The sequence below is a fragment of the Lissotriton vulgaris genome, chromosome 10 (assembly GCF_964263255.1).
Source record: "Lissotriton vulgaris chromosome 10, aLisVul1.2, whole genome shotgun sequence".
NCBI lineage: Eukaryota > Metazoa > Chordata > Amphibia > Caudata > Salamandridae > Lissotriton > Lissotriton vulgaris.
The window spans coordinates 161,903,464-161,917,515 of NC_141698.1; the positions used below are offsets into that span (position 1 = coordinate 161,903,464).

At 46.6% G+C, this 14,052-nt stretch overlaps 1 protein-coding gene across 11 annotated transcripts in view; it reads left to right on the plus strand.

Annotated features, from left to right (window-relative positions):
- CCP110 (centriolar coiled-coil protein 110) overlaps nt 1-14,052 on the plus strand; it is a 429,539-nt gene that overhangs the window by 350,935 nt on the left and 64,552 nt on the right. For all 11 annotated transcript variants that reach the window (XM_086940777.1, XM_086940775.1, XM_086940778.1 and 8 more), the window contains one exon: nt 7,906-7,985. In XM_086940777.1, coding sequence (XP_086796903.1) covers nt 7,906-7,985 — 80 coding nt within the window. The remainder of the gene's footprint in view (nt 1-7,905; nt 7,986-14,052) is intronic.

A 14,052-nucleotide genomic window follows, 5' to 3' on the forward strand; every position in this document is an offset into this window, starting at 1 on the left:
TAGTTTCTGACATGTATCCCCTAGATCGCGATAGAGAGACAGATAGACAAAGACAACATAAGAAAAAGGCGTATTGCAAATCACTTCGTAGTCGCTGTATAGTGACACTACTTGTTGTGTTTTTCCTATGTTTGCTGGTTATCACTGCTGGTATTCTACTGCATATATATTACCCTATATTCAAGCGTGCTACTTATAATGCTACTACTGAACATTCTTTTAGTGAACTCCCGCCTCATGAATTATCATATAGACTTGCGCTGCGCAACAACACTTTCATTAGTATGTTACATCATTCCCATCAGGCTACCAATGCTACTAATTGCTGGATATGTGGTCGACTCCCTCCTTACCAAGAAAACAAGGGTGTTTTGCCCCTTTTTCCGTACCCGTTCACTCACAATGGCACATGTGCCGCATGGTTTAAAATGCTCAATTCCCTAGTTTCTACTGCTGCTATTTATGAAGGTAACTGGGTTTGGGGTGACCTGAACTTAGTCCTGCTTAAGGTATGCTACCCTGACAAGGAGGGACTCCCCGTTGACACTGGAACTGATCTAGAAAACGAAGTATATGGGTTAGGAAATTACACAGTCACTTTCATGATTTTATCTGTCGAATCCGAAGCTGCTCCTGTTCTACCTGCTATGGCAGTCTTACCTGTTACTGGTGAACTATGTGTTCGCAAAAATGGTTCTGTACACGTAGGTCATAGTAAATGCACCACTGTAGTCGAATTTACTGATCATGGTAGATCCACGTTTAGGGCTTTACGTCATTCCTATTTTGTTTGTGGTCATACTGCATATGTCCGTTTGCCTTTAGACTGGGATGGCACCTGTTATATTGCATTCCTTCTGCCACCTGTTTTTCTAGCCCCTCCCGACTATCATAGAAATACCAATCTGATTAAGCATCGATATCAACGAGATCTCCCGCTTGTCAATTATAAAGAAACTACATGGGAACAATATACAGATTTCAATAAAGGTTTCTTCCCCTATCTAGGTACTGTTTCAAATAGTAAACTAATCCGTAGATTAACCAGAACCCTCGAAGCAGTGGTACTTGAGACCGCTTCAGCTCTAGGTAACTTAACGGAGGAGCAGTCCGCTATGCGGGTTGTTGTTCTTCAGAACCGCCTTGTTATTGACGTCATCTTGGCAGATAGGGGTGGAGCTTGTAAGGTCATCGGGTCAAGCTGTTGTATTTTCATCCCTAATAACGCGCCATCCGTGTACAAAGCTATTACACGTCTCCATAAGATTGCAAGTTTAATTCATCAGACTCCAGGCACCTGGACTTGGTCCGGTTGGTTCTGGACAACGTTGTCAGCCTGGGGGTGGAAGATCCTATCCCTCCTAGGTATTGGTTTTCTTGTAGTATTCAGTTGTTGCCTGTGTATCCAATGTGGACCGGCAATTTGCGGCCTGTGTGCCACTTCATGTGTTCCACGTTCAGATTCCCATTCAAAGCGCATAAAGCAAGAAGAGCAATTGATGTTAAGTGAACAAGTCGATCAATTAATGAGAATCGATGTTTCATGAAGGGTCCGTGGGGAACAAGGAGGGAATGAGGAAATATAATTTTTGATCGAGTAGTGTTCCCCAGCGAGTACCCCACCGTCTCCCATGTACCAGCTTACAGTGCATGTTATTTCCCTCCTGTGCCAGCTACGAAGATGCAAATACATTTGCGTCCATCTTTAACTTGTCCTCTTTCAGATCCGCCATGAACGGATTGAATATTCAGTTTCTATATATGCTGTGCCACCGTCTTTTTGTGGTACACTTTACACGTTTTTCAGCTCTGGCGAAGTAGGCCCGGAATATGCCATTGAGCCTTTTTCGAGTTCTCTCCTGCTTTCTGACTCCGAGGGCCCCAGCCCAGGCTACCTCTGTGCCAGTGGCCCCACCTTACTTCCTTGCGCGGCTCCGGCGCATAGCCTAACCTCTGCCTGCCAAGACCGTCTTCAACCTTCGAATTATCTGCTCCACTCCTCGAAAACACATTCCTGTCTCGTAGCTCAAGTAAACATCCTCCCAGCTGCAGGAGCAGAGGGCCCAGTTCTTCTGTCTCCGTGCAAGTAATTCATAGACTCCGTTGCCATGGTAGGCCCATGCCCCTTCACCCTGCATGCCAACACGTAGACGCATACATGCAGACAGTATAGAGTAGTCTCCGCCCGAGAGACCTTTTCCCTTCCAGACACTACTGTTCCTTAAACATACGATACCAGATACGATTTGGGATTAGGTTGATCTGACATCCCAGACTTATGTCTACACTTATGTCTACACTTGTAGTGCTAAATGTCAAGTCCTTTCACCTTCTGGTTATACGTCAGATTCACGTCAATCTGCTGCACGCGCATCTCTGCCTTATATTTCTGCTGACATTGCAAGATTTCTCTTATGTATCCACCCATTTTGTGACCTCATGATCAATGACGTTTCTAGTGTACGCCTTCATGCACGCCTATTATACCGCCTTTTTAATGACGTTTAATGACGTTTCCATGTTTTATCTCTACTTTTCCAGCTGTTACGCCTACTATATGCTCATACATTGTAATGCATTGACTATATATATGTATTTCTGTAAACAATATGTTGTCTGTCTTCCCTTCCTGAACCCTGTGTGGTGAATGGAATGGTTATGCCACCTTGGCTCGAGCCAATAACCCAATTCCTTTTACAGGAATAAAACCCTTTTGAGTTTACCTCAATATCCCGGATTTTGCCTCTTATTTTACTGAGTTATTCTTATTGATTATTGATAGCAAATTAAGTATAGGTAATCGATTTTACCACAGACGGACCAATTGTTTATCAACTATGGTCCTCTGAGAACGGGCTTTCCAGCTGCCAAGAGATCCATCTCCAGATGGATTGTCTCCTGTATTACATTGGCTTATCAGCTTGCAGGCAAGCCTTTAATTTTGTCACCTAAAGCACACACAACTAGGGGGAAGGCGGCCACAGTAGCTTTCCTGCATGATGTCCCTATGTCAGAGATTTGCAAGGCTGCAACCTGGAGATCAGTTCATACCTTTACAAGGCATTACTGTCTAGAATCTGATTCCAGGACTGATGTTCAAGTAGGACAAGCCTCTTTGAGGAATCTATTTGGGTAGCCTGCGGCCTGTACAAGCTTAGTTTTTTCTAGGCTTAGTATTGTTATTACTGTATTGTTACTCCTTTGCCCGCACGGAGATGAGGTTAGGCTCGCTATTCTATTCTAATGCTTATGACTATTGATGAGGATCCCCTGGAAGAGAAGGATTAGTTACTTACCTGTAATCCTAGTTCTCTTCCAGGGGTATCCTCATCAAAGTCATAAGCAACCCTCCCGCCTCCCCGGGCAAAGGATCTTTATTAACTTGGAGATATTGTTAACCTATTTGTTTCCATGGTTTTTCAGTCTCCGAAAAGAACAACTGACCCAACTGTCACCCCTGAGGCATGATGGGATACTGGGGGTCATGAGTGCCTTAAAGGCACAGTGTCAGTTTTTTGTAGCATGCAGCTACAGGTTAGCTTTTCAGTCTTTTTAGACTGTGTGTTTGCAATGCAGCCTGGGAGCTTTCTATGCTTTCAGGGTATGATGAGAATTTCTACTGTTTTTTCAGCATTAAAACAGTTTCGAAACAATCTTTGGTGTTGTTTTTCATGTTTCTAATGCATATGTTTCATGTATGGTGGAAATTCTGTACAGCATAATCCAGCTCTATTGTGTATTTGGCTGCTATTGCTTGTATATATGTATATATATATGTATATATGTATGTATGTATGTATGTATATATATATATATATATATATATATATATATATATATATATATATATATATATAATATAGTGTTTCCGGGGTCCCACGCATGGGAGGGAATATTCTAATGCTTATGACTTTGATGAGGATACCCCTGGAAGAGAACTAGGATTACAGGTAAGTAACTAATCCTTCCTCACCTCTCTCCCTCCTCCACTGATGAGTTAGTGGTATGACTAATAAGATTTCATGGTACACAAATGTGACATTTTCTGTGGTGGGCTCTGTCCTTAATGCTCTCTGTCCCTCTTCGCACACCTCGCTGAGATATAGAAAAAATTGCCAGCACACCAATTGGCACCTTAAATGTTCCATTGTTGTCACATCCTGGGCGGGTGAAGTTGCAACCGAGGCCACTTGGTGCCATTCAACAATGCTACAGAGGAATTGGTGAGCAGCGCATTTTCAGAACATTTTGATACCTCGATATTCATATGGCGAGGAATCGCTGTGAAGACGACTAGTATTCACTATTAATCCAAAATGAATGCAAGTACATTTTTCTAGTAGCAATTCATTTAGTTATATATATCGTGTTTTACAAATTGGAATGTAAGACAGTAAACAGAAAACTAGAACCAGGGTTGTACAGTCTGCTAAAGCTTTGCCCAACCTGTATCATGCATGTGCACCTCATATACAATGTCAAACATTCACCCCAGTACAGAGATCTGGGTGTAAATCCATTTTTTTTGTTGCTCCCATGCCATTCCTGTTTAGACCCAGCCATATGCAAATCTGTCTTGACCCTTTTCTCCATTGAAACAGTCCAGCCCAAACTGCCAGGCCCGGTCCTCCCTGGACTGTAAACAAGCATCCTGGGACAGGTTTCAGGACATCAACCCTCATTAGCCAGGCTAGCTTGACTCCAGTGGCATGGAGAGCACAGGACCCATGTCTGGGCATACCTTTCCACCCTGGGATGGCAGGGTGAGCAAAAGAACTATGGCTTTAACCCAGATCATTTGTTTGTCTTTTGCTTTCTGATGTATACATCTGCCAGTGGATTCCTCACCTTGTGAATATCCCCTGCGCCAGCAACATTCGTAAACTTTTGTAGCTCTCCACGCCGACGAGGATGTAGACCACGTCACAAAGGCACGACTCCGCTCCCGACCTCACCTTACCCTTCCTACCTTCTATCCTCCCCCTCACCCTTCCAAGGAGGAGGAGCGGCTTCACCGCCTGGACCCTAAGAGGGCGGTGAGCTTTTATCTCGATAGGACCAAAGACTATCATGTGGACGACCAGCTCTTTGTTGGATTTGCTGGCTGCAGGAAAGGAAGAGCAGTGCACAAGCGCACACTTTCCAGATGGATTATCTTGTGCATCAAGATCTGCTACGCCCTGGCTGGTAAGGACCTTCCAGAGGGCATAAGAGCTCACTCTACTAGAGCAAAGTCTTATACTTCTGCTTTGTCTAGGGGTTTACCTGTAGAGGACATTTTTAGAGCGGCAACTTGGGCCTCCATCCACACTTTCGCGAAGCATTACTGCTTAGATTCCGAAGTGAGGAGGGATGGTCACTTTGCGTGTTCTGTCATTCAGGATTTCTTGGTATAGGGGAGTGGTCTCCCTCCGGGAGTGGGGACTGCTGTGGGACTCTATTCACAAGGTGAGGAATCCACTGGCAGATGTATCCATCAGAAGAACAAGTTATTTACCTTCTGTAACGCTTTTTCTGGTGGATACAGTATCTGCCTATGGATTCCTCACTGACACACCCGCCTCACCGTTTGTCCACTCTTCTATACCTCTAATCTTGTTGTTTCTTTCAATGGGATGTTAATTGTTCATGCTTTTTGCAATGATTTTACACTATGTGTGTTGGTTTGAATACTGTGTACTGTGTATACTGTACCTATTTATGTCGGTCTGTCCGTGTGCCTCAGGGGCACAGAAAAAAGGGCGGAACTGACGTCATCACGCCGACGAGGCTCTCTTATGGGTCCAGTGACGTCAGCGAGGTTTCAAGCGGATTGGTGCCTTTGTGACGTCGTCTACATCCTCGTCGGCGTGGATAGCTACAAATGTTTCTTAATGTTGCTGGCGCAGGGGATATTCACAAGGTGAGGAATCCACAGGCAGATTTGTATCCACCAGAAAAAGCATTACCGAAGGTAAGTAACTTGTTCTTCTCGCCCTAAGTGCGCCGGGTATACCCAGACATGGGTCCGGGACTCACTGTGCCACTGGATTCAGGCTAGCCTGGCTGATGAGGGGTGAAACCCCATAACCGGTCCTAGGATGCTTTTGTCCAGTCTAGGAATGTTTGGCAGTTTGGGCTGTACTTTTCCTATGGGGCACTAGTTCAAGACTGATTGTGCTTACCCATGAGGGTCTTTAGGGGCTTGTGGGGCTTCCGGGGCCTAATGGGCACTGAGGTTCAGTCAAAAATCCACGTCTTGATACTGTTCTGCATGCTCTCGTTTGTACAATGAACTGCTATCACTTTACAGGCCAATTTGCACACGGCTCTATATTTTCTGTCTCATCGAACAAAGTTAATAAAAAGATTTATTTAAAAATAACAAAATCCACATCTTGAGATCCTTCCTGAATTGGGTCAGTGACGGGGATAGCCTGAGGTGGAGAGGCAGGGTGTTCCAGGTTTTGGCAGAGAGGTAGGAGAAGGATCTTCCTCCGGTCCTGGTCTTGCGGTTCCGAGGGATGGTGGCAAGGACCAGTTTAGTGGAGTGAAAGTATCTGGTGGGTACCTGTAATGAGAGGCGGTGGTTCAGGTATTCTAGTCCGGCATCATGGAGGGCTTATTAGGCGTGTGAGGAGCTTGAACATGACATTTTGTTGACTAGGAGCCAGTGGAGTTCTCGCAGGAGTTCGGAGATGTGGCTACAGCGTGGGATGTTGAGGACCAGTCTGGCTGTGACTTTCTCAACATTCTGTCGTTCCCAAAGGAGTTTCTGGGTGACTCCTGCGTAGTGTGTTTTGCCATAGTAGGGTCTGCTGCTGATGGCTACGTGGGTGACCGTTTTTTTTGGCCTCCGTGGGGATTCATCTGAAGATTTTTCGAAGCAGTTGAAGAGAGTGGAAGCATGATGAGGAGATTGTGTTGATCTGGTAGTTTATCATGAACGAGGAGTCTAGTATAATCCTGAGGTTTTGTAAGTGGTCCATGGGTGTGGGGTGGGGGGGATTCCTAATGCAGTGGGCCACCAGGAGTCTTCCCAAGCGGAGGTGTTGGGCCCCAGAAATAGAACTTCGGTCTTGTTCGAGTTGGGCTTGAGGCAGCTGTCTTTCATCTAGGTAGCGACGGCCTTCATTCCATTGTGGAAGTTGTTTCTGGCAATTGTGGACTCATTGGTGAGTGAGAGGATCCGCTGGGTGTCCTCTGCATAGGAGACAATGTTGAATCAAAACAGGAACAACTCCTCATACTTTGTCTAAGCATTACTCCTATGATTCATCCAAGAATTATGTTGCTTTCTATCAGGAAATCTAGCATATGCGGTATCTCCAAGCATTTGGGTGTTAATTCATCCTAATCAGTTGCAGACCATGTATAGCAGGTTAATGGAGTAAGAACAATTACTTTCATGGTTATTTTGGTACTATTAGTCCTTGCTGTTTGGGCTAACGGCCATTTTCAGCTTTGCATGTTGGAAATATCATGTAAGAGCTGAATGGGACGACTGCTGTCACATGGGTAGGACCAAGGCATACAAAGGGTATCTACTGGTAATAGTGACAGTTTTAAGTGACAGTTTATTTTAAGAAGCTTTTAAGGGTCCTGCATGTAATTGCAGGAAGTTCCACCCAGCTGGGAAGCAGTAGGAGCACTTCAATAATCATAAAAGCATTGTTTTATTATGTTTTCTTTCTTGTACATATCGGTTTGTAAAAGCTTTTGTACTTTTCCACTTTTGTTTTCACACTGTATCCAGGATTTTGCTATCCTCTGTTGTTTTGGAACTCAAGATGACTTTACCAAAAAGCTGGAATTCTGCAGTAGTTTACCAATAAACATCCATGTTTAAAGTTTTTTTTTATTCAAAAAGGCATATTTCGAGTATGCAGAAATGTGGTTGCTTCTATTAATCTCATTTTTTTTCAGGAGAAAGAAAAGAGCCCTCGAGAAAGAGCATCACTCTCAGCAGCTACTCAAAAGTCTCTGGACAGGAAAAAACTCCTAAAGTATGTATTCAATTTAATATATTTTCATTTTTCATTTCTGTATAATTTTATGGAAATGTCCATAATTTGTTTTTCATGGTTTACTGATCCATTACTTGGCTTAAACCCAGGAAAGACTAGAAACTTAGATGCCTGCACGTCCTATTGTGTTTCAGGATTTCAAGGGAATTATTAGTCCTCTGAGAAAAGCCTAGTGGTAAACACGTATTCCCTTTAAGACACAACTGATTACCTCACTTTCACAATTCATGTTTGGCTACATCTGTGATATTCCTGAGGGACACTTGGTGGGTTGCCAATGAATTGTGATGTTCATTCATTGTTCATTAAGTGGCACGCCTAACTCCCATTATAGTTTGCTTTCTCAGTATTGACGGTTGAATACCTGGAGCTTGAGTACAAGTTGAATGTTTACATAGATCTGTTTAAAAGCCACATGAACAAAATGCAGGTCCTAGGACGTGTTCTTTGTTTGTGACTTGCTGTGCTTGTTGCTTTATTTTTTCTTATTTGAGCCAAGCATTCACAGCCCTCTTTTATTGACATACTAGTGATGTGAATAATTCACTGTCATAAATGATCGTGCAGGATCTATTTACCCAACAATGGTGTTTGCCTTCAACCATTCCGTTTTCCAGACAATTTAATGTTCTACTTATTTGAAGTGGAATTGTTTAGGGAGGTGAATAAAAAATCTGAGGTTCACATCTGAGGATATAACCTAGAACAAAATATACTTTTCCTCAAATGATTTACTGTTGTGTAATTTGTAGAAGAATAATCCGATTGGATTTGGACTGTCAGACTGCCGAAAATTCAGTTTATATTCTGTAATATTTTAGAGCTCACTTTGAACTAAAGAAAGACATCCCTCTGTCTGCTCGATAACTCTTTTCTCAAAAGGGACACTGTCCACTATCAATTAATAGCCAAAATACCCAGTTGCTGTTGTAGTGCATGGTTAGACCCATGGACTGGTAGTCTGGGAAACATTCTATCCCTAACCTCCAACTCACATAGTGCAAGACAGACACCTCTACCCGCCCTAGACACTATATTAAAAAAACAAATGTAGCATTCATAGAACCTATTTGTATTTCTCATCCAAGGGGCCAAATTGCAGTTTGCATCCCTAGGTCACTGTCATCTATAAGAAAGTGGCAGCTCTTGCTGCTTTACTGGAAAAGTATTATTGTTCTGTATCGGAGGATTCTTGCTGAGATCATAAACTTAGAATAGTCCCCTCCCCCACTGCCTTCTGTACCACTGTTTTTTTCCCGCCCCTGCCACGCCCCGTCGCCGCCCCGCTCCCGCCTTATAAGGCGGCTTCCCGGTCATTCAGGGTGACCTCGACCTTGCCCAAGGGCCGAGTCACTCCCTTTGCCGCATATGCTCCTGCTGATCGCGCTCGCCTTGCCGCAGCCTCCTGCAGGGTTCGAGCCCCCTGAGCTCCGCCAGCGCTTTACTCGTGGGTTGTTGTTTTTCACTGCTTGTTGCCTGTAATTTTGCTACTGTTGTTCTGCCACATCGTTTCTTCCTGTACTTTTTTTCCGTCACAGCCCTCCGCCACCCCCCCCCCCACCACCACCCCCTCTTGCCTTCTGTACCACTGTTTTTTTCCTGCCGCTTCCCCGCGGCCACGCCCCCTAGCCGCCCGCCTTCTCCCCCCGCCTCAAATGGCGACCGCCGACAGGACGCGCAGGGGACATGCCGACTGCGTGCCAAAGGCAAGCCCGTCTGCGCCTGTCCGCGCCTGGACCGTGCCCAGAGCCAGAACCCCTGGCCCCGAAGCCGCCACAACACATACTGCACTACGACTCCAGCACCCTCCGCGCACTCCATGCCGGACGATACCACTCCTGCTACCGGGCCACCCCGAAGCACACCTAAGGGCCCTTCACCTGCCAGAACTGCAGCTTCACCGGCATCCGGCCCGCCAAACCATAAACCAGAGAACCCAACCACCTCGATGCATCCTCCTCAACACCCGCTCCGCTCGCAAGCACGTCATCGAACTCTGGGACCTCCTAGACTCAACCACCCAGTCGTCGCCTTCCGGACGGAGACCTGGCTGAATGCCACCTCGGCACCAGGCATCGCCATAGCCATCCCTGAGGGCTACAAGATCTCCTGCCGAGACCGCACCAACGGAGTGGGAGGAGGAATCGCCATCATCCACAAGGACACCCTCCGAGTCTCAACCAACAGCGAGGACACCCTCACCACCTCCGAGCACATGCACTTCCAGATCCACACCGACCCCAACACCACCCTCAGAGAAACACTCGTCTACAGACCACCCGGACCCCGACCACAGTTCAGCGACGCCATCACCGACCTCATCAGCCCCCACGCCTCCACGGATTACATCCTCCTCGGGGACCTGAACTTCCACTTCGAGAACAACGCCAACTCCACCGCCCTAATCGCCAACCTTGGACTCAAACAGCTCGTGAGGACACCCACCCACGCCGCTGGACACACTGGACCACATCTTCTCCGCAAGCCCCCACGTCTCCTTCAACCACACCTCCGAACCCCACTGGACGGACCACAGATGCATCCACTTCACCTTCAAGAAGCCCACCACACACCACCGCATCCAACAGTTGCCACGCCGCTGTTGGGGCAAGGTCACCAAGGACCAACTGACCACCACCCTCGCCTTGAGACCACCCGCTGACCCCACCGACCCGACACTGCCGCCATCAACCTCAAACAGTGGATCAAAGTCTGCGCCGACACCATCGCCCCACTCAAGACCTCCGCTACCAACTACACCAACAAGAAAGCCACATGGTCCAGAACCTTCAAGCGCAGCTGTCGGAAGCTGGAGAAGAAATGGCTCCGCGACCGAACTCCGGACAGCTACACAGCCCACAAGAACACCACCCGCAGACACCACCAACTCATCAGGACCGCCAAGAGGACCGCCTTCGAAGACCACCTTCGAAGACCGCCTTCGAAGACCGCCTATACAACAACGCACACAACACCAAAGAGCTCTTCAGCATCGTGAAAGAACTCTCCAATCCCAGCTCCAACACGAACAATATCCCGCCATCACAAGACCTGTGCCACCTTCTTTCACTGCAAGATCACCGACATCCACGACAGCTTCATTTCCGATACCGTCACACCTACCGCTGAGACCACCACCCCAACGACCCCCATAAACACTAGTCGCCTGCCCACCTGGTCCAACGTCAGCGACGAAGACAGCATCCAGACCATGAACTCCATCCACTCCGGATCCCCATCCGACCCATGCCCTCACCACGTTTTCAACAAAGCCAGCACAGCCATCGCACCCCATCTCCAGAAAACAATCAACACCTCTTTCGAGACCGCTACCTTCCTGCAGAGCTGGAAGCACGCCGAGATCAACACCCTACTGAAGAAACCCAAGGCGGACCTCAAGAACTTCCGGCCCATCCCCCTGCTCCCTTTCCCAGGGAAAGTCACGGAGAAGATTGTCAACAGACAGCTGTCCCGCTACCTCAAAGACAACAACATCCTGGACCCATCCTAGTCCGGCTTCCGCAGCAACCACAGCACTGAGACTGCCCTCATCGCTGCCACAGTCGACATCAGAATCCTGATTGACAAATGAGAAACAGCCTCCCTCATCCTTCTAGACCTATCAGCAGCCTTCGACGCGGTCTGCCACCGCACCCTAACAGCACGCCTCCATGACGCCGGAATCCAAGAGAAGGCTCTGTCCTGGAAAAGATCCTTCCTCTTTGGCAGAACCCAGAGCGTCCTCCTCCCACCCTTCCGCTCCAAGACGTCGAGATAATCTGCGGCGTCCCACAGGGATCCTCCCTCAGCCAGACGCTGTTCAATATCTACATGGCACCACTCGCCCACATCGCACGACAACATAACCTCAACATCATCTCCTACGCTGACGGCACCCAACTGAAATCCCTGACCCATCCCGGACGTTCCCAATAGTGGCTAGTCAGGAGCTATGCAATATTATTGCTCGTAGCTTGTTTGACAAAGTCAACAACATTTTCCAAACTTTTTCATCGTCTGACCAGAGTACTAGTCCAAATGATGACTGGCAGGCTGCTAATCCCGCTAGGCCAATTTTCAACGTCTTTTCTACATTAGAGGTAGATGATACCCTTAACCTTCTGAATAAGGCCAAATCAGGCTCCCCAACTGATCCATGCCCTTGCTCTATTGTTAAAACAGCAGCTGGACCCGTTGCAATAGAGCTGACGAACATATTTAACAGAATCTATCAGGAGGGATATTTCCCTAAGGAATGGAAACACGCATCCATCCTACCTCTTTTAAAAAAGACAAATCTGGACACCAATGATCCTAACAGTTTTAGACCGATTTCCAGGCTCCCCCTCCCTGCAAAACTCATAGAAAGTAACATGAACTCCCAGCTTTACAGGTTCCTACAGGACACACAGGCTCTTGATCCAACTCAATATGGTTTTAGAGAGGCCGACAGGACAGAGACTACACTCTTGAAGTCCACAGAAGAGATCAGAACCATTCTAGATCACGGGGGAAAGCCGTATTGATTATGCTGGATTTATCTGCGGCTTTCGACACGGTCCATCACGATCTGTTGATGGACTGAATGGACCAATTAGGAATTAAAAACAACGCATGGAAACTTCTAAATTCATTTCTCACAGACAGAACCCAAACTCTGACCCTAGACGACATTAGGACTACACCTTTCTCCTTGCCGTGCGGTGTGCCACAAGGATCATCAATAAGCCGACATTGTTCAATGTCTGTGTCTTCCTTAGCCCCCTTAATTCAAAGTTTTGGGTATTCCCTAACATCATATGCCGATGATACTCAAATCGTCGTGTCTTTTCTACCGGAAAATCTACATGAAACAGCAACAAAATTAAAGGATTGCATGAAAGCAGTAGGAGCTTGGATGTCCCAGAATTGCTTAAAGTTAAACTCCGGTAAGACGGAGGTGGTCCTGTTTGGTAATGACCCCAATTTCTGGACTCCCAATTGCTGGCCAGAAGAGATGGGATTGCTGCTGGTCCCTATAAAAAAGGTCAAGAATCTTGGAATCTTGATCGATGCCAAAATTAACTTTAAGGACCAAATAAATCAGGTTGCTTCCACCACATCGTACATCCTTAAATCATGCAAAAAATCATGCCCCTATTACCTAAGGAAACACAACAAACAGTGGTATCAGCCCTTATAATGTCAAGACTAGATTATTGCAATAGTCTCTACCTTACTGTTCAAAAAGGATCAATGAACAAGCTACAGATGTTACAAAATGCAGCCGCAAGACTTATAACGGCCACACCCAAATTTAAATCCATTTCAAACAAAATTAAACAGCTTCATTGGTTTACGGTCAGCAAACGCACTAAATTCAAGGCACTTTGCCTTGTATTTAAAGCTCTTCATGGCATAGGACCAAAATTTCTCTAACAACACTTTACCTGGTGTAAACCAAATAGAGCACTGCGGTCAGCTGACCAAAAATTCATCAGTATTCCTCGAGTAAAAAAAGCGAATTGGGCTGGAAGGAGTTTCACGACTAATGCGGCAAAATCCTGTAACTCACTACCGCTGAATATAAGAAACATTCCCAACCTCCTGCCCTTTAGAAAGGCACTGAAAACTTGGTTGTTTACAACATAACTGGATATGTCCTGTTTTTAAGCTGATAGGTCTTCTTACAGCGCCAGGACACCTTCGGTTATCAGTTAGCGCTCTACAAGTACAATTAACATTAACATTAACATATCCCTCACGAAGACCCCCACACCGCCAAAGCCAACCTCCACAGAGGAATGAAGGCCGTCGCCGAATGTATGAAGGACAGCAGGCTCAAGCTGAATTCAGACAAGACAGAGGTCCTCATCCTCGGCCCCACCCCATCAGCCTGGGACGACTCCTGGTGGCCAACATCGCTAGGAACAGCCCCAGAACCCACTGACCACGCAACCTGGGGATCATCCTCGACTCCGCCCTCTCCATGACCAAGCAAGTCAACGCCGTCTCCGCGTCCTGCTTCAACACCCTCCGAATGCTCCGCAGGATCTTCAAATGGATC